We start from the raw sequence: 26747 nt of genomic DNA, 5'->3' as shown, positions 1-26747 counted from the left end.
TTCCACTTACGTTATAGTTAAGTACAGTCATTTTCATTTGTAACAGCTACATGTGACAGGCAAGGAAACACTTAAAACCACAAGCGATCTTGGAGCATGTGTGTAAAAGATGACATGAGACTGCTTTTGTCTTCTGAGCTCATTCCTAATTTCTGTGTCCGAAGTATATCAGCCGCCATATATGTCTTTTAACAGAACCCAGATTTCGTGAATTTGTGGCTTGCCTGAACTTACTTTTTTAAAATCCTGGATGCGCTGCAGATGAAAATGATCTCTGTTACTTTAGAAATTGCACTTTACAAAATAAAAAAGATGAACATTTTTCAGATTAATTTCAGAACATTCTAAATCCCAGGAATGTTTATTGATGTAAACCCACATAGATTAAGAAATTTAGAGATTTGGGGCAAACAGGCACCACCTTGCATTAGGTTTGGAAAAGAGAAAGCATTTCAGCACGTGTTCCGCCACAAAGCATTTGGCAGTCTAAGTTAGAGCTTCAGATTTCCTTCTGAAAGGGACGAGAGACTTCCTGTCATTCCTCTGGGTTTCTGCATGTGACACCGATGTACACAATGCAAAGTGTAAAGGGATGTAAATGGTGAGGGAGGGAGCCCGGCCAGTGTGTGGTTCTACACACTCTCCACACCCTGCTCTGGGCGCAGTCCGCCTCTCCTAGGAGTCGGCGGCGGACATTTCCACCCAAGTCACAGGACGCTTGACTGGTTTATTTCACCAATATTTACTTATGGAAATCAAGGGGCGTGGCCGGGGCGGGAGGAGGGGTCTGGGGCCGAGGGGCTCCGACCGCAAAACAGCACCAGTAACCTTATCTGCAGGGAGCATTAACCTTTCTGGAAAACGCAGCTGGCTGTGCTCTGAGGTTTGTCCTCAGAATGTGAAGAGCGCCACACACATACCGCAGAGACTGTTCAAAGACTGTTGGGTTTACCTTGCGAGCTTTTGCTCCACCGCAGTGTGGCAGAAAAATGAGATTGCAACAATTCTTTTTTCTGTTTCTTGTTTTTATGATGAGTCTTCTACTTACCCCCGGACAGAGACCAGGTAGGACTTGGATGGATTTGTACCGAGTGACTTGTTTTCGTGCCTGTTTGTGTGAATGGGCCTCTGAGCATGACTGTGTCTCTGTCGGAAATCGCGTAGGTGTGCTTGGGGGTGAGTGTGTAGGATTTCAGAAGTATGTTATCTGTCCCGTTAGGTCTGTTATTTGGCTATTTAAAAAATAGCTGGATTTTAGAATGATGATAAATATCTGACCACTATTTTTCTAAATTCGAAGAAAATTGATTCCAAAGCTATCATAGATATGGTGTCCTTATAAGTAAAAAGAGAGCTGTTATTTCTAGATACATAGTTAGGTGTGTCACTTTAAAAAGTGCCGTTTTAGCATTATTGTGCTTACAGAGCCAAAAAAAGTCAAAAATATGTGTGGTCAAGATAAATAATATTAATTTACTTGACACATTTTTCAAGGATTATATCAGTCATGTTGTTCTTAACTAACAGGGATTTAGTAAACAAAGTTATTTTAAAGTGCTTTTACTTCAGAACCAAATATCTAAGATTTCAAAGCGCTGCCAAGTAAAAAAGAAAAAAAAATTAGAACGTTTTCTAAGGAAAAAGCCAACCCAAATTTAAATAGAAAGGTGACACCATTTATATCTAAATATGTTAGATTATTCACTTGATAATATACTTCTCCATTTACAACAGAAAATGGTGCATAACTGGTTAAACATTCAGTCTCTGCCTTTTAGTTAGAAGTTTGATCACTGAGACTATTTCAAATGACGTTTCCAGGTCTGACCTCTTTACATAAATAAGAAAAAAGTTTCAAGTTAGCAATTCAGAAAGCAGCTGATCCCTTCTTACTGTTTATAGCAGTTGCTATTCAAATTGTTTCTCCTCTCAAAATACAGAGCAACTTGGACAATAGTCTTGTAAAATATTTGTGATTAATTCACTACGTAAACTAAGAAGTCTAGAAACATTTAGAAAGAAGTCATGTAGGAGAAGAATTTTACTATTAAATCCCACCATCAACAATGAACTGTTAGGAATACCCGTCCTGAATTTGCATCCCATTAATTTTTTATATCACAATCACATCCGAACAGAGAGCAAATAATCACAGTATAATTTGGATCGAAAGTATTCCCTCACAGTCTACAGATTAAACAACAACTAATTTTCTGTAAACGCCCCTGATATTTTCCTCTTTTTTTTTTTTTCAGCTAATTTGGCAATGAGAAGAAAATTACACAGGTACAACTGCCTTCAGAGGAGATGTATGCCTCTCCATTCACGAGTGCCCTTCCCCTGAGGTATTTCTGATGGAAAGAGTTTTACTACATTTAGGCGATGTTCCAGATTAGAGATACCTGACAATGCTTAAATGGCTTTAGAGTGATGTCAGTTTAAGGAATGCATACTAATGGTTTGCATACTAACAGTGAAATGAAATGATGTTTGGGAATGGCTTTAATCATTTAATGGGATGGAGGAGGAAAATGTAGGAAAATCTTGATAATTGTTGAACCTGAGTGATAGTTATATGGGGATTAATACCATTGTGTGTGTTTGAAATTTTTCATAATTAAAAAAATCAGGCACGAGGAGAATGTAATTAATTATAAAGGTATCTTTAAACACGTGTTCTGAAAATCTCTGACTAGCTCTCTATGTGGTCCAGAACAAGCACGTTTCCCATTCACACCACTCTATGCTTGAAAGCATTCGCACACGTTTGCCCAACACCACCAAATGGATGATCTATTAGCCTCAACACTTAGTAATTTATTTTTCCTGAAAATATTTCTTTTCACATATAAAATCAACTTAATATTAATGACAGGGCAGCTTTCCAGCTTCACTAATAGAATTGGTCATGATGGTTGCATCTTTAAGGATAAATTCTGAATGGAATTTTGTTCCTGATTTTACACTACCACCATCACCAGTAATACTGCTTGAATCAGTTAACATCAAACACCGCCCAAGTTTGTTACTTCACACTAAAAAATAAGAAACTTGACATTCCATTGTAATTATTTTAAGCTCTTTAATTCACATGAAATATAGCTTCCTTTAAAAAAAAGTCATAGAAATATCCCTCAGCTGGTTAACATAACACAGGCCGTTGCTAAATTAGCCTATTCATTTGGCCTGCGGACTGGAGCATTTATGGCACTATGCATTCAGGAAAAAGAATGATTGCTGTGCCTGGTGTTTAATACACGCTTTTCAAACCAGTGAAGACCCTGTAGTGGGATATTAAATAAAGGAAGAGCAGTTCAGTAATAAGCATTTACCAAGAGGACTGAGACAAAAACCCGTAGACAAGTTCTCTACGCCTGCATCTGTAACAAATTAATCTTTGCTATCAAAATATGAGAAAGAAATTTGGTGGAGAAATCCAGAAAGATACAAGAGGAAGTTCTTGAGAAGCCAATTAATGGGGACTAAAACATGCTTTAAAAGTGTCTTATATGTTAAAAAATCCTTTGGTGTATGTCGATAATGAATTTCAGTCTCTCATATGAATAACGGTAAAATCTGTGCTTAGGAGGAGTGGAGAAGTTCACGATTTTTCCAGCACTCCTCCACAGATAACAAAGAGGCATTTCACAGTAGCAAGGGAATTCCTGCATATGCAGGAAAGGATGCTTCACAAATGCAGACAAAAGCCCTTAGTCAGCCACAGGTTATATTGGCTTTCTCCACCAAACACCTGCCATAAAAACTAGGGCTGTAAGTAAACAAGATAGAGTAGTGAAATTTGAATTGTCAAAGTTAAGGAAAATTTTGACCTATAAAGCAAATCTGTAAACCAAAGGGAAACGTAAGTCGAGGCCATATAAACTATTTAATAATAGCAATCCTTTACAAAAGTTGGGTAATCCTTTTAAAGAACTGCTCAGGTTACAGCATCCATTTTCTCAGTGTTTAGACTAGTCCTACATTCCAGCTACAGTTCTTTGAAGAATGTGTAAAAGTCACATTTTGGAATCCAGCATTAGTATAAGAGCCACTGAAAGAAAAACATTAATTTCCCCACAGGGAACTATATTTAATATCCAGTGATCAACCATCTAGAAAAGAACATGAAAAAAAAATATATGTATAACGGAATCACTTTGCTGTACAGCAGAAATTAAAACATTATAAATCAACTATACTTCAATAAAATTTTCTTAAAAATTAAAAAAAAAGATAATTTCCCAAGAGCTTGGTCAACCAGTGCTCTAAGTGCTATCTTCAAGTTTCATAGTATGAGTCTCACTGCCCTAAATACTTGCATCTTTTTTATATGTCTTGCAACAAAGGTACTTTGAGTACTAGATAAAGGCACTATAGACATAAGTAGTGGAACTCTGAGGCTGAATCTCTCTTCATTTGTCCCCCTCTGTTTTCTACGTGCTTTAGATAAAATCACATGTCTTGACTTCATTCAGTTAGGGTCAAGGAAGACTGTAAAGGGATAGGTAAGGTAAACATTTGACTTTGAAGTTTTACAGATTAACCTTTTAGAGTGGTTTAGACTTTCAGCTCACTTGATGGGAAAGCCCGATTACATTTACTCCGTCAATTTTTCCTTCTCACAGAGTCCCCCTCAAAGATCCTCAGTGAGATTTCCTAACTGTTGAGATAATTAAATAGAAAATCTTGCCATATAAAGTTTATCTTCTAATACTTTTTTTTCTCACAAATATTTTGGCATTACCTTCAGCCCTAAGTGAATTAGAGTGAAGGAAAGCAAAAGAAGGGTGTCAGGAAATCTGAACTTATAGGCTGATGTGGAAATGAGGTAGGGGCTTTGAGGTGGGGACTCTGATGATGTCCACTTCCAACAGTATCATCTCACTACAGCCCTGATTTTATCGATAAATATGTGCTCTAGGTAACGACACACTCCATTAACACATACTCTTTCTAGCTTTTTAATAATAGTTATAATACATGTTCATGGTATAACATTTTTTTCTAACAGTCTGGAAGAATACTGTAAAGTCAAAAGTAAAAGTCTTCCACCCTCCTCTGTTGCCCATTTTCCTTTCCCAGAGGTAATGGCTAAGAAAATACTTTTGGTAAAGTTACCTTTTAAAATTGAGACCCTTGATTACCATTGAAATGTACATGCTTCTACTTCTCTATTTTCTGCCTTTTTAAAAAGAATTGTTTTGTAGAAGTATAGTTGATTTACAACATTGTGTTAGTTTTAGGTGTATAGCCAAGTGATTCAGTTATATATTTTTTCAGATTTTTTTCCACTGTAGGTTATTACAAGCTATTGAATGTAGCTCCTTGAGCTATACAGTAGGGTCCCTGTTGCTTACCTATGTTATGTATATCGTAGTTGTATCTGGTAATCCCCATAGCCCTCACTTGTCCCCTTGGTAACCGTAAGTTTGTCTTCTATGCCTGTGAGTCTGTTTAGTATATAGATTCAGTTGTATTATTTCATTCCACTCCGACGCTGGGTCTCTGTGTGCTTTCTCCACACCCAGACAACCAGCCTCCATACTGTCTGCCTTACTCCTACGCCCTTAAAGTCATGATTCCCCCCCACCCCTGACCAAATCTCTGCTCTGCCTCCAAACCCTATGCAACCATCCTGTTGTCCTGGCCCTTCTCACTCTATTCTGCCTCTTCGTCTTATCCGAAAGCCAACTCTGCCTTCAGCGCAGAATCTCCACTTTAGGGGAGCACTTCACCTCCAACTTCAGTGGCGCTCTCTGCAAAGAACTCTTCTTACTTTTAAGCACCTCTGATTCCCATTCAGTTCTATTTCAAGCCTTTAATGGCCTCCAGTTTCCTTAAACTTTTTAACCTCCTTATCCAACTCACAGCAAGAGATGATTCCTCTTCCCAGCGAAAATGGAGGTAATCAAGCTTCAAAACCAGACCCTGCCCTCAAACTACAAACAGCTACATCTGTAGCGTCTTCTGTTTTCCCCTCCTAGTCTTGCATTAGGAGATTCCTTTCTTGGTTATGGTTCATCTCTCCACACCCCAGGAACCTTGATCCAACAATTACTGCCTTTCTTCCCTAGCATGTTCAATATGTCAAAACTGATCTATTTCATCTTTAAAAAAAAAAGAAAAGAAAAAGAAAGAAGGTGCACCCTTGGCCCCATAGTGCTCTCTAGTGACCAGCTCAGGTTCTTCTCTGCACAGCCCAATTTCTTGAAAAGTGGCTACTTCCTTTCCTCCCATGTATTTTCAATGCACTGTTCCCACTGCATTCTGGGAAAGGTCCCTAGTGACTTCCTTCTTCTCAAATTCAGTGAACACATCAGCTGTCTCCATGCGTCAAGTTGTAGAATGAATTTTCCTTGGTTTCAAAGACACCCTGCTCCCTTCTGACCATCTCTGGAATAAATCACTATTCCTTTCAGGACCTGTACAGGGTGTCCAACTGCCTACCTGGAATCACCTCAGCTGCCCTGCAGATACTCGAAGCCCATGGCCACAGTGCACATGCAGATCTCCACCATGGCTTCTGCACAGCTATTCCTGTAACTCAGCTCTCTGTTCCAATACCATGCATGTCCTCAGGAAGGACTTCCCTGATGATCCTTTATGTAAAAAAGCAGTACCAAAATAAAGTCTTAAAGCAATTCTTCAACCTGCCCAAGATATTTCCAATTTTCCTTTTCCTGGATTGTTTTTCTCCATAATACGTGATGCCATGTGACATAACACGTATTTACTCTGTTGTTTGTTTAGCATCTTCCTCTCTTCATTAGAATGTAAGTTTCATGAGAACAGGAACTTTGCTTTGGTCATCAGCTCTTCAGAAATATTTGATGAGCGACTGAATGAATAGCTAAAAGTAAACTCTTTAATTCCTTCCACTCAAGTATGTCCCCTGTGTTCTCAAAGTTACTGTGTATTAGGCAGTGCTGTGAAATGTAACGTGGTACTGTCCCAACCTAAACGTCTGAGCAGAGTGCCCTGGTGTCCAGTTCCGTTCGGTTCCTCAGCCTGTCATTTCTACCTGACAGCCTGCTTCCTCCTTTTCATCTCTTTACTACTATTTCAGTGCCTGTTATATCTCTCCAACATGACTGCCACACCTTAACTGACCACTCCGGCCTCCAGGTCTCTTCTGGAAAATCCATTTTTTGTTTTATCATCTGATCTTTTTAAACTGTAAATCCAATCATGTCACACCTTGATTAAAATCCTTAACTGTCTCTGTAGCCTTCAGGACAGTGAGAACTCCCATAATTTAACAAAGGACACATTACGAAGGGTACCTCTGCGGCATCACCTCTTCTCCCCTGCCCTTTCTCAGAGTGGATAAGAGTTAAGACGGGACTGCCTAGGTTCTAGCTCTGGCTACACAGCTCACCCACTGGTGATCTCTGGTAAGTCACTTATCTCTTCTAAGCCTCCTTTCACTTCCAGACCTGGAAAATGGAGCTGGTAATATAATGGTATGTACCTTATCGTAACTGTACCTAGCACATAGTAAGTGCTAAACAGGTAGTAGCTAGAATTATTAACATGGCTTTAAAGTCAGTCCATTCTTCACCTCTTGCCTTTCCTCAAGCTACACTTCTGCCTACTTACTCTTTTCCTCACTATCAAGTCGTCCTTCAAGACACCTCCCCTGGTTTTGATACCCCTACAGATTTTATTAGATGCCCACTTTTTGCTCTCAGCCCCGTTTGCACATACTTCTGTCAAAATACCCGACTCACTGCCCTGTAATAATGTGTTAACTGACTGGACTCCTCCCTACCTCCCTCCACACGCTAGAAATTCTCTGAAAGCAGAGTGTGGGTGTTCTGACTTTGTTAAATTAACATTTGTTAAGTGGAGCACAGAGTACAGAATAGTGAGCCTTACTGCAACACCTGACCACAGATATGTTGAAATAGAGAAGTTTATTACAGTCCTGGAAGAAGCACCCGGCATGCCCCAAGGGGCCACATGGGGAGGCCAAGGCAGAGTGCAGACAGAGAGAGGGGACCTGGGGGACACACGTGCCTTTAGTAGGGTCTGTGGTGGAGTCCTTTGGATTCCTGGGCAAGGGCCTGATAAGTCAATTCAGACCAAAAGAGCATGGTTTTGGTAAGCCCCAGGGGGTCTTACCTAAGGGGCACATAAGGTAACCAGGCCCTGGGAGACAGGGAGACTGTTGATCACAAGGGCTGCTGGGGCTTCACGTCAGGAACTTCCATTTGCTTGTGACCTTTCACTGCTCTCCAGGGCATGTGCTTCGTTTGTGGGAGGCGCTGGTGTCAGTTTAAGGCCCCACACAAAATGCATGCCTGGCAGCAACACCATGGGGTAGCTTAGCTAGACTCATCATTGGGTTGCATTTATTTATCTTCCTATTTTCAGCCGAAAAAAGTGCCTGGGATACAGCAGACACTCCAACAATTTTGCTCAAAGAAATGAAATGAAACTTTTATCAATATTTATTGTCTTAGAATTTAAGAGGTACTACCGTCAGGCCCCAACACGCATTTTCAGCTTTATTTCCTGATATTAGCTGCCAGACTGAACTCTTCCTCGCTCATCTCACCAAGTGCAAACCCTGCCTCTCCCCCAGGGTTCTCTTCCAACTCCATTTCCTATATGAGGCCCGCCCTCATCCAAAGAGCTTAAAATAATGTTCCACTCTCAACAGTCACTGCATTTTTATCAGCAGGTTTTTAAAGTCATTTATCATATTCTACTTTATTTCATCAAATTTTACCAGTACTGGAATGTGAGCTCCTTGAAGATAAGACTTGGCCCCTAAAGTTTAGCCTGTAAACCTTTATAGTGTGTGAATAGCGGAGAGCAGCTTGAAGTATAGGGGATTCTTGCATGGACTACAGTATCTGTAGGACGTCTTGCTCAAGACTAAATAAAATATAGAAGATTACTGTTTTCTCAGTTCATCATAGTCTAGTGTCCGAAGACCATGTCAGAGAAAATCCCTAATGTTCCTAATTTACCGATGAAATAAAACTTTTTTATAAAGAACCTGATGCCTTTATGATAATATATACAATATAACATACTGAATACTTAAATATACAGCTATGTTTTACATATATATTATTATAATACATGTACATTCCCCTATGCAAAATATGTATATGATGGACTAAAGCCAAATCTCAGAGTATTCTTCACTTTGGAAACTGATTTCTCATTACAAAGTGTGTAATAATTCTTTTTGCAGATACTTAGTTAAGGTAGCTGTTGTCTAACATGTTTAGGAATCTAAAATTTCTTTGTAGCATAAATTTTTTGTTTGTTCTCAATTATGTATTCAATTAGTGACCTAGTGATATCAGGTAAACTTTATTATTGCATAGCAGTAATGTATTTGAAAAATATATTATTCTTAGACAATAACAAGAGAATATTTTTTAAGTGACTTGAGAAAAACAAAATCACTTATCATTAACTCCTTCAATGCATTCCACTTTTGGATGTATTTTTTTTTTAATAGTGATGTGTGATATTGAATGCCACAATTCTCTCCACACCAGCAACAATATCAAAATGTGAGATGAATTCTAAACTTTCCTGATCTTAACAAAATTATTAGCAATTTTCACCAGAAACATTAAAAATCTTGTCCGTGTATCTACAATTCCTCAGAATATTGCTAATTTATAATTAAAATCCTTGAGAGCTTACCTGTTACCACTCAGAATATTTATAAACAAAATAATAATGCAAACCACATGTCTTCTGCTTTGCTTTGTTAAAATTCTATTAGAGAAGAGAAATAGGCAGAATAGACAGGCTTTCCCAAGGCCTCCTTCACTGGTCTTGGCCCTGCACACCTGTGGTCATGCCTAGAGCTTGGGTCAGCCACTGCCACTATTCTAACCCCATCAGGCCTTCCAGAGCATTGACCCTTGACTGGTCCCTTTCTCTTGCTAAGACTGTATCATTCATTAGTTCCATAATTGCTGCCAGTATTACACGTTTTCCTGCTGCTCTGTTTTCATCTCATTGTTCTGGAAGGATCCTGAAGTCTTCAAACAGATATGTTATTGCTGCTGGAGAATACATAAGAAGTCAGATTGGAAATGCTTCAAATTCTTCATCGAATCCCAAACTGTACAGCAAACCTACATATCTGTGGTCAACTTGCTGCCTTGCGCTCCACAATAACTGCTTCTAACTTCTTCTATTCACCTCAAATTTTAGGCCCTAATCTTCAGGCAGATGGCCTTGCCTCATATCACAGAGAAAAGAGAAGTCATCACATGGTATATCCCTCAGCCTCCAAGTACAAAACAAGACTCCCATCTAATCCCCCTCCTACTCTGCCCACCCTGACCCTCCTCTTCCTCTGGGTTTCATGGAAGGTCTGACCATTGCTCCATCTGTGTATGGATCCCTTCCCTTCCCACTTTCTCAGGAATCTCAAAGTGCCACTTTCACACTGTCTTCATGCTCTCTGCCCTCTGGATCGTCGTGTCGACACGGAGGTGAGGTTTAAACGCTGGTAAGGCTACATAGTAAAACAACACACGCACACACTCCTTAGTCCAGGCTCTCGAATGAGTCTTCTGTATCCCTCGTCTCCAATTCATTATTTTCCATGCACATTTTAACCTACTCTAATCTTACGCCTTCTTTAAAATAACGTCAATCATCTTCATTTGCTTAGTTTTCCCTCTGATTTCTCAGCAGAATTTAGCAACTGACTGCACTCAATCTGCAAAAATCCCTTCCCTTAAATTCCAGGATACCACACTTATACTTTTCTGCTAAATTCTCAGCTGACTCTGGCTCCTAGGCAGGTGTCATCTTACCTGGAAAGACTTGCAAGGCGGAGTTTCTCTACTCTCTCCTGCTCCGTTTCAGCCATTCCTTTGGCCTCCGTTACCTCTTCACGCAGAGTGGTAATACTCTGCAGGAGAAAAGGAAGATCATCTCAGTGAGAACAAGCAAAGCCTATATATTCAGAGCTCGCTATGGCAAGGGAGTAAGCCACCATGGCTATTTGGCTATTAAGAATAACTCTGGGAGGGACGGTGGGAGGAAGGAAGGAAGGAAAGAAGGAAGGAAGGAGGGAAGGAGGGAAGGAAGGAAAAAAGAAAGAAGATAAAGTAAAATAAAATAGAGTAAAATATAATAAAGTTATTAAATTAAAAATAATTATTAAGAAAAAGAAATTAAAAAAAAACAAAAACGGACGTATAGGGCCTTAGGACAAATGGTGGAAGCAAAGCTATACAGACAAAAATCTCACACAGAAGCATCCACATACACACTCACAAAAAGAGGAAAAGGGGAAAGAATCATAAATCTTGCTCTCAAAGTCCCCCTCCTCAATTTGGGATGATTCGTTGTCTAAAGGAGGGAAGAATAATTCTGTTCTGAACGTTCATGTACAAGTTTTTGTTTGAACATCTTTTCAGTTCTCTTGGGTGTATACCCAAGAGTGAAATTGCTGCATTATATGGTTACTCTGTGTTTGACTTATTGAGGAACTGCCAAACTATTTTCTACAGTGGTTACAGCAGTTTACATTCCTAACAACAATATATGTGTTGCAATTTCTCTACATTCTCACCAGTACCTGTTATTATAGCCATGCTAGTGCATGTGAAGTGGTATCTCGTGATTCTGATTTACATTTCCCTAATGACTAACAATGTAGAGCATCTTTTCATGTATCCACTGGCCATCTGTCTATCTTCTATGGAGAAACAGCTATCCAAATCCTTTGCCCATGTTTTTCAGTTGACTTACTTGTCTTTTTATTGTCAAGTTGTAAAAATTCTTTAGATATTTTGAATACATGGCCCTCATCAGATATATGATTTGCAAATTAGTTTCTTCCATTCTATTGATTGTCCTTTCACTTTCTTGATGTTGTCCTTTGAGAACAAAAGTTTTTAGTTTTTTGTTTTGTTTTGTTTTATTTTGGTTTTTTTTGCAGTACGTGGGCCTCTCACTGTTGTGGCCTCTCCCGTTGCGGAGCACAGCCTCCGGACGCCCAGGCTCAGCGGCCATGGCTCACGGGCCCAGTCGCTCCGCGGCATGTGGGATCTTCTCGGACCGGGGCACGAACCCGTGTCCCCTGCATCAGCAGGCGGACTCTCAACCACTGCGCCACCAGGGAAGCCTAAGTTTTTAGTTTTGTTAAAGTCCAGTTTGTCTATATTTTCTTTGGTTGCTTGTACTTTATATGTTAAAACACCATTGACTAATCCAAGGTCACGTATATTTACATTTATATTTTCTTCTAAAAGTTTTATATCTTACATTTATGTCTATGATCCGTTTTGAGTTAAATTTTGTGTATGGTGTGAGGAAGGAGTCCAACTTCTTTTGCATATGGATATCCAATTGTTCTAGTGCAATTTGTTGAAATTACTGTTCTTTCCCTCATTGAATTACCTTGGCACTACCGTCAAAAATCTGTTGACCACTAATGTAAGGGTTTATTTCTGGACTCTCAGTTCTATTTCATGGATGTAATGTCAATCCTTGAACTAATCCTATAATAGTTCTATTGATGATTGCATTATTATAGCAAGGTTTTTAATCAGGATGTGTGAGTTCTCCAATTTTGTAGTTCAAGATTGTTTTGGTTATTCTGGTTCCTTGAATTTCCGTATGAAGTTTAATATCAGCTTGTCAGTTTCTGCAAAGTGGCAGCTGTGATTTGGATAGCATTATCTTTAATCTGTAGATCAATGTGGGAAGTATTGCTATCTTCACAATTATGTTTTTCAATACATGAACATGGACCCTTGAGCAACATGGGTTTGCATTGTGTAGGTCCACTTAACGTGGATTTTTTTCACTAAGTAAGTGCCACAGTCCTACACAATCCGTGGTTGATTGAATCTGTGGATGTAGAACCACAGATACAGAGCGACAACTGTAAGGTTATACGCAGATTTTCAACTGTGTGAAGGGTCAGTGCCCCTAACTGCCACGTTGTTCAAGGGTCAACTGTAATCAGATCTAACTTAGTTTATCTCAACATTTTATAATTTTTTAGAATACAATTTTTATACCTCTTTTGTTTAGCTTACTCCTGATATTTTATTCTTTTGGTGCTATTGTAAGTGGAATTTTCTTAATTTATATTTTTGAATTATTCATTGCTAATATATAGAACTGTAATTGATTTTTGCTTATCGACCTTATATCCTATAACCTTAATGAAATTATTAATTCTCATAGATTTTAGTAGGTCCCTTAGGATTTGCTATGTATGAGCTCATGTCATCTGCAAATAGATGTAGTTTTACTTCTTCATTTCTAATCTGGATGCCTTTTCTTTTCCTTGTCTAATCGCCCTAACTAGTCTGGTGCAATGTTGAATAGAAGTGGTGAGAACAGACATCCTTGTCTTATTCCTCATCTTAGATGGAAAGCATTCAGTCTTTCACCATTAAGTATGATGTTATGTAAAATGTGAGGTCAAAAACGTTGCGAGAGTGGGGAGTAAAAGTGCAGATTTGTTAGAATGTGTTGGAACTTAAGGGATCCCTTAAGTGATCACTTAAGGGATCCCTTAAGTTAAAGTTTACACTTTAAACTTACACAATGTTGTTATATGTCAATTATATCTCTGTTAAAGCTGGAAATAAATTTTTTAAAATTTATACTGCCTAGAGAAACCCTGGCACCAGTAATTCTCTTCCTGTAAAATATCCATGATCCTCTTAAGTGAAAATTAGTTATATTTTTCCCTACCATGTATTTAAAATGTATTGCTAACTACTAATTATTAAATGGTCTTGTAGTATTAAGAATCCTCAGAACAATTTTAAAACATTGAAGTATAGTTAATGGACAATATTACATAAGTTACAGGTGTGCAACACAGTGAAACTTTATACTCCATTTAGAGTTATAAAATATTGGTTATATTCCCTGTGTTGTACAATATATCATTGTAGTTTATTTTATACATAATAGTTTGTACTTCTTAATCCCCTACCCCAATCTTGCCCCTCCCCGTTTCCCTGTCCCTAAAGGTAATCACTAGTTTGTACTCTATATCTGTGAGTCTGTTTCTTTTCTGTTATATTCACGAGTTTGTTGTATTTTTTAGATTCCACATATAAGTGATATCATACAGTATTTGTCTTTCTCTGGGACCATTCTGTTTGTTAAATAAAATACCCCAAAGTAAGATTTTGGTTCTGATATCTTTCTTTAACCTGCTCCAAATAACCTTCTTAGTTGGTATAAATGTCAGGAATCCATATCCATAATACTAAAAAAAAATAGTTGAGAATACCAATGTGGGTCACTGAGCAAATCAAGATTATTAGATGGGGCTTCCCTGGTGGCGCAGTGGTTGAGAGTCCGCCTGCCGATGCAGGGGACACGGGTTCGTGCCCCGGTCTGGAAGGATCCCACGTGCCGCGGAGCGGCTGGGCCCGTGAGCCATGGCCGCTGAGCCTGCGCGTCCGGAGGCCTGTGCTCCGCAACGGGAGAGGCCACAACAGTGAGGCCCGCGTACCGCAAAAACAAAAAAAAACAAAAAAACAAAACAAAACAAAAATAAAAGATTATTAGATGAAAAATAATTTACTGTAAAACCTCCTTAATAGCATAAATTCAGACTTTTAAACAAATACAGTGCTGTATTTATATTGAAAGGTAGGAAAATATGAAGTTGCTTTCAGCACTGAAAAACCGTGGTAACTTTTCATAATTCATCGGCTATAAAAAGAAATTAAGCATGAGTAAATTGGTCTGCTGGATAGCATTTCTTATTATGTGTTTCTTTCTCCTTTGCTTCCAAATCTAGACCTTCTCTATCTAACTTCTCCAGGTCTACCAGAAGAGGAGTGAAGGAAAAGATACCCACCCACGTAACAGTGTGATTGCTTAGAAGTTTCTGTATGAAACAGAATTGTTTGAAAGCAATGGGATGGTTTATTAGTTTCACACGATTCTCTTCTTTCTGGTTTCTCTTTAGAGAGAAAATAAATTCAAAAGCAATTCCAGTCTGAAGTATAATTATTTGCTTGCGTAACAAAATTCTCTTAGCTTTTTCTGTACATTATTACTCTTAACTAGTTCAAGAAGAAAAACTCTTTAATGTCTTAGAACTCTCTAACAGTATAAAGTGTAGGAGTTTAAAATTGTCCTTTCATATGCTTATAATTTTCCGAAGGTATTAACATTACTTTTTATATGTTTGAGTGATTGTAAAAAAAAATCCTAAATCTGAAATCAGTTGCATTGGCTATTTGGCTTTGCAGAATAGGGAGAAAATTATCGGTTCATTGATTATTTATATAGAGAGACTAAGAAACTATTAACTGCTACCAATGTTATATAATAGGCTTTAATGTTTATGAACGTACTTTTTACTTTGAATAGTATCCATTTATAGTTGTAAAATAAAGTCTGAAATACTAATTGTAGTTCAGTTTATATTACAGCTGAAATGTTTATTTCTGAACCTATTTTTCAACATGTCATCATAAGAAGCCAATGTCTGATTTCTTTTGAAGTTCTGTTTTATGCCCTTCGTTCATCTGTATAGACAGCTTCTTAGAAAGGCCAACTTAAAACTGAAATTTAAAATACACTTATGCCAATAAAGTCTCAAGCAGAGTGATGTCTCCAATATCTGAGTGCTCATCATTCTGCTAGGCTTTATTTGGGTGTGGTGGTGAGACATGTAAATAAAAACTCAGAGGGAATTTAAGGATATGATTACCAAAGAAGGACATTATCCTAAGTCTGAATTGTACTGATAATTAGTTGTTCTCAAGTTGTTAAATATGCTCCTAATTTGTATTTATTCAAAGACTCTTAGCTCACTGCCATAAAGTTTTAATTATTTTACTGTAAGTTAACGCTAGATATGAGATTTACATATTCATATCTTGACTAGAAATTTTACTTTGTAAACATTCTAGAGTGGGAGAAGCCATAAACCTTTAATCCCGATTTTGCCAAAATAAAAAATTGAGATTTATATATAAAGAATTTGAAATATAAATTCTGATACATGAAAGTTTGTCTCCCTTTCACAGCTTGTTAACAGTGTTTTGGGGGGATGGAAGGTGCTTATAAAAGTACTGTAATTAAATTTACACACAAAAGATGTTTTATGAAATGTGTTATTTTATTTAAATTGGATATTTGGGGGGAACTCTAAATGGTTTTCTAGATGAATTATAATTCCTTTGCACAAGTGCATTTAAGTAGAAACATAGCTATTAACAATTATATTTGTTGAAGACATATATGTACTTATTTATATAATTTGTACAAAAAAAGAAAAGATTCATACAGCTCAGATACATCTCATGGAATACAAGCCTACACTTTTGCAAGATCAGACTCTCACATTCACAGAAAAAGTTAAAAACCAGCCATAATTAAATGGTTATAGATTTCTGCTCATACAACTTCAGTAATTGTTCAATAAAACACTCAGTGATTTGAGTGTCTAGTTGTCCTTACTTGTGTAAGTTCAGAGTATTGAGCACAGCATGGTAGAAATGTTCCTGTACTTGTCTCTTTTTCCATTGTTCCTTTTCATTGGGGCATTTAAGACTGATCATACCCTGCCAATGCAGATCTTTTACCTAATTCAAGATTATCAGAGGAAAGGCAAAGATTCTCTCAACATTTATTAAAAAACTCAATAACCAGTGGCATGTATGTTGAAAGTGGCATACCAGCATAAGTCCATGGCAGTGGAGCCATATTTTATTCACTGGCAAGGTGAAGGGTGAGACCAGAGGAGTGTCAAATATGTGTACTTTAAACTTTACCTTCTCTGTGATTTGGTGTTTGTTTTATTATTTTTCTATTAAAAGTTCTTTGCAATGTCTAACATTTTCAGAACACAAAGGAAAAGAAATTTTATATAGTTTAATCAAGGTAGCTAAGGGTATCAGAAGTAATGGTGCCACCTCAATTTGGAGTCGTGGGTGAGTCAGTGAAGCGAGCAGATACAGAGTAGCGGACCAAAGAAGAGATGTAAATGTTGATCCCTTCTTTCTTGGCTCAGTCCCTTCCAAACTCCATGAAATCAGTGAGGGCTTTGGTCCCTTCATCATTTTCACTCTCCTGGTGGGCACAAAATTTAAGGGTGTGCCCAAAACCTCAGTAGTCAAGACAAGTAACACCATTTTTAACATCATTTTTGAAAAGAAAAAGGACAATGGACAAAATATCAAGCTTTTAGATAAGTACAGGATGAGCTGAGCCATGTCAGAGCCTAAGGAAAAAGATAAAAATTGGTAATTCTAGTCCTATCAGTAACTATAGCCTTGTTTTAACACATTAGAGCCTGAATTCCAACCCTCTGTTTCTTCCCTTTGTTCTCACTTCAACAAATGACTTCACTCCCTAAACTCCAGATCTGTATTTCATCTTCCATTCTTGGCTTCCACCTGGCCAGAGTGATCAAGGAAAGAACACCGGATTCTAGCCCCAGCTTCATTTTATATCTAAGCTCTCATCTTACTATAAAATCATATAATTGGATTCCAATGAGTCTTGGTAAGAGACAGTGCGGTTGATAATTTGAGGCTCTGGCCCCTGTCAGCTGCTCTGGAAATCTGTCATCTGATTGTACACGAAGAATCCACAAGAACTACCTACACCATCTCCTGACTGTACACTTTCAGGATTATCACATTACTCTATTTTCGCAAGTTCTTATGATACCTTATATCAACTGTTCTGTGGCAGTTGCTATGGAAGTGGCCATATACTATTCTTCAAAGTCTTTAACTTGGCGTTAAGAGCAAAGAATATTTTGGTATATAGCCATTTCTGTTTTTCTATTTTTAATGTAATGTTTCCTGTGATGATGTGTTAGTAGGTCAGTGTGCCCACTATTTTCTTCCTTCCAAAGGAAGGAAGCTTTTGTATTTCATAACTGATATAGTTATGCTTAACTAAATATGACTTGTATAAACCTAGCTACAAGTGTCATGAAAAGTTCAAATACTATAAGTAAACCAAAACAAAAATATTTCTAATTTTTCAGCATTTGGAAAAATCTTTTAATAATATTAGCTTTGAACAATGAAAAAAAGTTCTAAACTTGCAATCTGTTTTTAAAAATTGTGTTTTCTGTTAAACACTCTTTTCCTGTGATAAGACTTTAGATGACTGTTATTCATATTGTAATTTTTGGCGTTCTGTTTTTAGAGTGTTTGAGCCCTCTTTCTTTTTTTTTAATTATCTAGGTTTAATTTAAAGTGCACTTGTTAGTAAGGATGGGACAGAAGAAAGGAGAAAAGAAGGGGTTCCGCCTCTGCAAAGTGATTTCCCCAAAACCTTATGGGATTAAGTATCATTTTGCCCGTTTTTAGACGAGGAAACAGGAACTAAGAAAATGAGAGTAACATTAGCTACATACAGCTAGTAAATTAATAGTAGTACTTGGAATACAAAGCCAAGCGCCTTCCAAAATATGCTCTTAAGCACTAGGATATAAGAGAAGTTTTAAACTATTTATTAAAACCACAAATTATATAACATGAAATTAAAAATGGTTTCCTGACCTGCAACTGAAAAATGAAGAAAAATTTCTGGTTCATGGGTTTACGCCTTTGAAATCAAGCAGGACCCTGTGGGCTCTCCCTGGGTACAAATCCTTTCTGTGTCCCCCGTTTCTTGTTTGTAGGAAAAAAGGCTTCAGCATCCTAGACTTTCCCTGAGTACCAAAGGGCAGATTCAAATAGTTGCTAATCAGGGAAGTGAGAGAATGCTAAAACAAAGAAGGAGTAGTCAAGAAACAGTAGTGCAGGGACTTCCCTGGTGGTGCAGTGGTTAAGAATCCACCTGCCAATGCGGGAGACATGAGTTTGAGCCCTGGTCTGGGAAGACCCCACGTACCGTGGAGTAACTAAGCCCGTGAGCCACAACTACTGAAGCCTGCGCACTCTAGAGCCCGTGAGCCACAACTACTGAAGCCCACATGCCTAGAGCCCATGCTCCACAACAAGAGAAGCCACTGCAACGAGAAGCCCGCGCACAGCAATAAAAAGTAGCCCCTGCTCGCTGCAACTAGAGAAAGCCCACGCGCAGCAATGAAGACCCAACACTGCCCAAAATAAATAAATAAATAATAATTTTAAAATAATAAATAATCACAACTACTGAAGCCCACATGCCTAGAGCCCATGCTCCACAACAAGAGAAGCCACTGCAACGAGAAGCCCGTGCACAGCAATAAAAAGTAGCCCCTGCTCGCTGCAACTAGAGAAAGCCCACGCGCAGCAATGAAGACCCAACACTGCCCAAAATAAATAAATAAATAATAATTTTAAAATAATAAATAAATTTATTAAAAAAAGAAAAAAGAAACAATGCAGCCATGGGTGCACAGTCCTGGTTCCTCCTGAAGGAATATACATAACTCTATCTTTGAGTTCTTCCGTAGGAACCAAGGCCTCAACCCAAGGGGAGGATGGTAACTTCTAGCTGAGCAGTAGATTCCTGGAGCACTGCTCTGTTACCTCACCACCAAGCAAACAGAAGAAAGTCACACACCCTGCAGCCCTCACCCCAAATTTTGCCTATAAAAACTTCTCCTGGAAAGCCATCAGGGAGTTTGTGTTTTTTGAGCACAAGCCACCCATTCTCCTTGCTTAGCCCTTGGCCTCACCTTTTGCACTGAGGCAGATCAGTGTAGTGATCACCACTTCAGCTTACTTAACCAGAGACCTGTGTATTTCTCTGTTTGTACAACTCATACTTAATTCAACAAAGTTTGGCTTCATTCCTCCCAATTTTCTTTCCTCTCCTTTCAAGGACTTTAAAAAATTATTCAGTTTACTTATCTTTTAAAGAGAAAAAAGTATCTGCATAAAATAAAACTCTTTTGTTTATTGTCATATTTAAGCAGAATATTTTTTATTCTAAAAATAATTGTATCAAAATGAGACAGGAGGGAAGGGGGCAGGGCACAACCTTTACAAGAATGACATAGCCATTGAGCATACAACAAAAACTGGTTAGAACCTACTGGGCCCAAGATGGCTGAAGATTCAATTTCCAGTAGACTTTCAGTCTCATTGTATGCTCATTGTGATACATTAGCATATGCTAAATTGAAACAGGAGGGAATGGGATAGGGTACAACCTTTAAAAGAATGACATAGCTGTTGAGGACATGACAAAAACTGGGTAGAACCAACTAGGTCCAAGATTGATACTGAGCAGGGCCTCCATGACCTGCCTCCATGACCTTCCCTGAGTTCCAACTGGCAGATTCAAACAATTGTTAATTAGAGAAAGGAGGCAATGCGAGACCAGGGAGAAACAGTCAAGAGAAACAGTAGTGCAGCCTTGGTGCAAGGTCCTGGTTTCCCATCAATGGATACACACAACAATATCTTTGAGCTGTTTTGCAGATACTGAAACCCCCTTCAGGTGGGAAAAGTTAACAATTAATGATGGTATGCTGCCCACAAGCATGTAGACCCCAGACCAGTTGGAACCTGAAGGTTGATGATGCTGACTCCTACTTACCTCACCACCAACCAACCAGAAGGATGTCCACAAGCTGATCACACGCCCTTTGAGCCATTACTATAAAACTTCTCACTAACCTCTCCAAGTGGGGACACATAATTTTTCAAGGCAGGAGCCTGCTGTGTCCCCCTTTGCCTCACAAAGTACTAAAGCTCCCCTTTTCTCCTTCACCCAAAACTCTGTCTCTGAGATTGGATTCAGCACCAACATACAGAGAAGCTGAGCTTTTGGCATCAAGATGGTGAAAGATTTAACTTCCAGTGGAACTTGGGCCTCATTATATGCTCATTGTAATACATTAGCAGATGTTAAACGACATAACCACAGGTGCCACGACAGTTCCGAGGCTGACCATAAAAGCTCAAACAGTGGGCGGTGGTCCAATTCCTGGAAATCTCCACCCCCTTCTCCAAAACAGTTGGAATACTCCTCCCACTCATTAGCCTATGAAATTACCCAGCCCATAAAAACTAGCCACCCCATACTTTGGGGCTTCTCACCTTCCGAGATGGCCCACACTCCATCTGTGGAGTGTGTTTCTCCTAGTGTTGTTCTTGCCTTTTGAGACAGACCGCATTCTGTCCATGGAACGTGTATCTCTCTAAATAGATCCACTTCTTACCTTCGCTTGGTCTCTCACAGAATTCTTTCTGCAACAAGACACCAAGAACCTAAGCTTCATTAAGTCCTGAGACCAGGTATGTGATCTCAATTAAAAGACAGGGGGGCAAGTCCTGAACTGGGTTTTGGCTGGGGTCAAGTCCTGGCCTGTGGGTCCAAGTCCCAATCTGAGTTGCATGGTTTCAAAATGACACACCCACAGGTGCCATGACAGTTCAGAGGCCGACCATAAAAGGCCAAAAAGTGGACGGTGTCCCAATTCCTGGAAATGCCCGCTTCCCCAAAATAGTTGGTATAATCCTCCTACTTATTAGATATGAAATTATCCAGCCCATAAAAACTAACCACTGTATATCATTTCGGGGCTGCTCACACCATCTGAGACAGACTGCATTCTGTCTTTGAAACGTTTATCTCCCAGGGCTGTTCTTGCCTTCTGATATGGACTGCATTCTACCTATGAAGTGTGTATCTCTAAATAAACCTGCTTTCACTTAATATGGCTTGCCCTTGAATTATTTCCCACAGGAAGCCAAGGACCCTCACTTGGCAGCCCATCCCAGGGACTCACCTGAGACCTGGGACATGACCATCCTCTCTCACCCCATTCTCCTGCAACAAAAATAACTTGGCTTTTTCTCTTTAAAAAGTTGTTTTCAAATGGCAAAGAAAGTAAATACATTTTAGTGCTGTGTTTTGTTTTAAAAATGGGTTTACAAAACAAAATGGCACACATAGACCTGCTCCCTCCAAATCTCACTTCTGCAGGAAAGAGATATAGGCATTTTTAGATGAATTTATAGATAATGTACGTGTGCGTATAAACGCACAGAGACATGCCTGTGTGTGCCCATATGTACACACATACATATATACGTTTCACACTACATATTAGAAGTTTGCTGCGTGCCTTTGCAGGCATATGCAGGAAGGGGAAGGAGAGGAAGAGCAACTTGCTAAAACAAGTTGGAGCAACCAGAGCTCAAGACTGTAAAGTGCCTCAGAGAGGAACATACATACAAAATATTCCTTGGCTGAGAAACTAATCACTGATAAATTTAGAACAGTTTCAGTTTTTACACAGGAGGCGTAAGGGTAAAAGCCAGACAGCTTCTGAAGTAGTCTTGTAGGGAAGACGATGGTAATTCTTAAAAGCAATGGGTCCAAAGGAGATTCAGTGCATAACAATGAACTCTTTAGGTTAATTAGCATCTAGCAGGTGGGCTGGCCCCATCCTGTTGAGTTACACTGTACCGTACAAAGCAGGGCCAGCCTTTCAGGATTCGGTATTGTACTGACGGGGTTCCTGTCTTAAGGAATCTTGTGTGACATGAACTGTGATAGGGAATGAGTCATATTTTGTATCTCAGAGTATTTAAATTAAAACCAAATACTCATCCCATAGTAAAAGAACAAACAAAAAGGGGAAGCTGATGCCACCAGCAATTCAAAAGGTTTAGAGAGGACCTTCAAGACGGTGGAGGAGTAAGACGCGGAGATCACCTTCCTCTCCACAAATACATCAGAAATACATCTACACGTGGAACAACTCCTACAGAACACCTACTGAACGCTGGCAGAAGACCTCAGACCTCCCAGAAGGCAAGAACCTCCCCCGCGTACCTGGGTAGGGCAAAAGAAAAAAGAACAAACAGAGACAAAAGAATAGGGACGGGACCTGCACCAGTGGGAGGGAGCTGTGAAGGAGGAAAGGTTTCCACACACTGGGACCCCCCGCCACAGGCTGCCTTCTTCCTTCTTTTCTTCTTTCTTTCTCCTTTTCTTTCAAGGATATGGTAGCCTGCATGCAAGGTGGTTCCCAAGGATCCCAGCCACATTGCAAACAAGTGGTGTCGTGTCACTAGAACTAGCCGATAACATGAGTGTAGACACGATGTGTGTTGTTTCCTGCCTGGCACATAAGAGTCACAGACCATCGCGGCGTCGCTCTTTCATATAGTATTTAAATAACTTTGTTGTTTTACCATAGTTTTAGATTTACAGCAAAGTTGCATGCATACTAGAGAGAGCTCTCATATATACAGACGTTCCTTGGTGTCTGCAGGGAGACTGGTTCCAACACCCTCGAGGATACAAAAATCCACAGATCTCAAGTCCCTTATATAAAATGGCATACTATAACCTATGCACATCCTCCTGTATGCTTCAAATCACCCCTAGATTACTTACAATACTTCATACAATGTAAATGCTATGTAAATCATTACTGGGTGTGGCAAATTCAAGCTTTGCTTTTTGGAACTATCTGGAATTTTTAAAAAATATTTTTGATCCACAGTTGGTTGAATCTGTGGATGCAAATCCCATAGGTACAAAGGGCTGCGTCCTCCATACCCAGTTTCCCTACACTATTGTAGTACATTTTTCACAACCATTGATACATTAGTAACTGAACTCCGTATTTCATTCAGATTTCATGTTTTTCCTTAATGTCCTCTTTTTTCTGTTCCAGGATCCCATCTATGATATCACATTTCATTTGGGCGTCATATAACCTTGGGCTCCTCTGGTCTGTGACAGGTCCTCAGATGTCCCCTGACAGTTTAGAGGAATACTGGTCAGGTTTTTGTAGAATGTCCCTCAATTTCAGTATGTTCTTATGGTAAGATTAGGGCTATGAATTTTGAGAAGACGACCACAGAGATGAAGTGCTGTTTTTACCACACATCAAGGGTACCTGCTATCAACGTGACACATTCCTGATGACCTCCTGACTACGGTAGTGTTTGCATGCTTCTCCACTGTGCAGTTACTTTCCATGCCGGAATACTGGCAGCAAGTCACTGTACTCTTTGGAAACCAGACCTGCTACTCTCCTGAGTCCTGCTGCAACAGCTCTGTGATGGTGGTGTCACGAGATCAGAGAATATGGGTCTCAGACTCGCTCGGTGCAGTCACAGCTCCAGTACTGGATATCAAAAGAGCAAAACATAAACTTTGTGGGCCAAGCCATTGAGATGTCACTGTTCACTTGTTACAGCATCAGAGCCTAGTCAAATTTAACCAATAACACCTTTACTCTGTGCTTGCTTCCTATTTTGTTCTTCTTTTTCAACACTGTTTTGGCTATTAGGCATCTCTTGCAATAGCTTATAAACTCTAAGATCAACTTTTCCACTTCTGGAAAAAAAAAAAAAGACAATTGGGGTTTTGATAAGGATTGCACTGAATCTGTATATTGCTTTGGGTAGCACTACTACCTTCATATGAAGGCTTCCAATCCATGAACATGAGATATCTTTCCATTTATTCAGGTCTTCTATAATTTCATTCAGCAATGGTTTATAGTTTTCAATGTATAAATCTTAAAAGCACCATGGCTAAATTTATTCCTAAGTACTTTTTTCTTTTTAAGGCTACTATAACCGGAATTATCGTAATTACTTTTTAGGGTTGTTGATTGCCAGAATATAGAAATATAACTGATTTTTGAGTATATGTTGTATTCTGTACCTTGGGCTCAGACTGCACTTTCTCAGTCTGTTCAACAGGTTATCTTTCCCTCTCAGCCCTCTCAGATGTGTGTGATCCCCAGGTTTCTCTCCTGGCTCTCTTCTCAGCTGACATCTTTGGATCTTCACCCCACGTTTCCCAGGATGAACAGGGCCCACCAGACAGTTACAGCCTCCATCACACTGCATGCCATTCAAGGGGGCAGCATAGGGCTGGGAGCAGATCCAGGTTTCCCTGCATGCTTGACAGCAGAACCTCTCAGTTGAGATAGACTGAGCACTCTGATATGTTCTACCATGGCTCCTGGTAACTTTATTCACACTGAGGCTGATGACTCACCAATCCCAGCAAGACATCTAATTATTCATCCAGCAGCCCTTACATAAAATCTCACTGTGATGTGAGGCACTGAGCTAGAAGCCTGGATGCCCAGATCCCAAGCAGAGTCTCCGCCAGCAGACTGACGGTCCAAAGAACAGAGATACTATATGGTTTGAGGACTTCCTCCATGGGGATGGCCGTCCATTCAAGGAATAAGATAAAGGTCTTTCTTTAAGCAGGCAAAACTAAAACTTGGATTCAGGCAATTTTCCAGTGAACATCAGATTTATTTGTTGTGAATTTTTGAAGGGAAAAATATAGATAAATGCAGCAAAAATTCACGTGGAAGTAGGGTACACCAAAAAGCAAATTGTTCTCTCACCTCAGACCCCCAGGCCTCCTAGCACCTTTCCAGCATAACCATTATTAAGTTTCTTCTGTTTTTTTCCTATTCATGTACACATATGCAAGAATAGAAATTCTTTTTTGTTTCTTTATTTTTATAGTATGAGTGTGCTATGTGTAGCGTTCTGTACATGGCTTTTTATACTTAAATATATCCAGAGATTCTTTTTCATATTCACCTACATAGATTACATTATCTATATTTTTCAAGTATTTACTGCTTCTTCAACATAAAGCCAAATGTGACAGATGACATTTGTGGTATATTTTGAAGAACCAGTAATGTATTCTTTTATTTCTTACAAAGGGTTTTATCTAGAATTGCACAAGATTTCTAATAAATACCCACATCTTTCCCACGAGAAATGGGGAATGAGAAAATGTCATAGGTTGCTAGGGACAGAATTATGTCACTCCACCCCAAGTTCATATACTGAGGCCCTAAACCTCAGTATATGAATATACTGAATGATATAGTAATATATGAATAACACAGTAATACAGTATTACTGTATTTGGAGATAGAGCCTTTAGGAGGTAACTAAGGTAAAAGGTAATATTAAAAATGTGCCCTAAACTGATAGGATTAGTGTCCTTAGAAGAGACACCAGGTAGCTCTCTCTTCCTCTCTAGCATGTGAGGACACAGTGAGAAGACAGGCAGCCGCCTACGAGCCAGGAAGAGAGCTATCTCTAAAAACTGACACTGTTGGACCTCGATCTGGGATCTTTTAGCTTCCAGAACTATGATAAAATAAAGTTTTATTGTTTCAGCCCCCCAGTTTACGATATTCTGTTATGGCAGCCCAAGCAGACTAATACATACGTGATTATATAAAAAGAGGGACAAAAACTATCTTGTGATAGTTGAAAAACATAAACAAATACATGATGCACTTATATCCATGATGCACTTATACGTACCTCCTTTGCACCAAGGCATCTGGCAAGAGATTGAGAACAGTGAAGACCAACCCTCCCCCAGGGGCAATAGGCCAGAAGGCTTGAGTTTGGCTCCATCTGGTAGTAAGGAGGTCTAGGTAGCTGTGGTGACCTGGCGGGGTTCTTGGCCCATAATTCAAGGCATTGTGGGGAGCTGGGTAGGGAGGGTTACAGTCTCTGCCACTGTGGGAGCGTCTATGTCCAATAAATTCCAGCATGTGACTGGCGATGGCAATGACACAAATCTAAGCAAATTTAAGCAGGTCAGCACAGGAGCCCAGAGTCTCCAGGAAGCATGAGGAAATTGCTAAAGAGAAGATATTTCTGGGGGCACTAATAGGAGTACCCCAAAAATTCCAACGTAGTTTCTAATCAGCTTCATTGGAAGGGGCATCATTAAAGGTGGGCTGATTTGCAAGTAACAGAAAAAAATGGACCTAAGTGAAATTTAAGGTATATGTTGCTTCCAGAATCCCAAAAGGCCTAGAAGATGTTGGGTTTGTT

General features: G+C 39.2%; 1 protein-coding gene across 2 annotated transcripts; it reads left to right on the top strand.

The window, feature by feature from the left end:
* The first annotated feature begins 809 nt into the window (after window positions 1-809).
* APELA (apelin receptor early endogenous ligand) lies at window positions 810-16084 on the top strand. Of its 2 annotated transcripts, none has more exons than XM_024736134.1 (3): window positions 810-1065; window positions 2256-2345; window positions 14774-16084. In XM_024736134.1, exons 1-2 carry the CDS (start codon window positions 990-992, stop codon window positions 2342-2344), a joined length of 165 nt encoding a protein of 54 aa, XP_024591902.1. In that variant the 5' UTR covers window positions 810-989; the 3' UTR covers window position 2345; window positions 14774-16084. The 2 variants fall into 2 exon arrangements, with proteins under 2 accessions (XP_024591902.1, XP_024591901.1); XM_024736133.1 differs by lacking the exon at window positions 14774-16084 and adding an exon at window positions 6420-6632 and having other exon boundaries at window positions 812-1065.
* The last annotated feature ends 10663 nt before the right edge of the window (window positions 16085-26747 follow it).

Source organism: Neophocaena asiaeorientalis, unplaced genomic scaffold (assembly GCF_003031525.2).
Source record: "Neophocaena asiaeorientalis asiaeorientalis breed wild unplaced genomic scaffold, Neophocaena_asiaeorientalis_V1.1 scaffold7, whole genome shotgun sequence".
In the NCBI taxonomy this organism is placed as follows: domain Eukaryota; kingdom Metazoa; phylum Chordata; class Mammalia; order Artiodactyla; family Phocoenidae; genus Neophocaena; species Neophocaena asiaeorientalis.
This window is presented reverse-complemented; position numbering and strand designations above follow the sequence as displayed.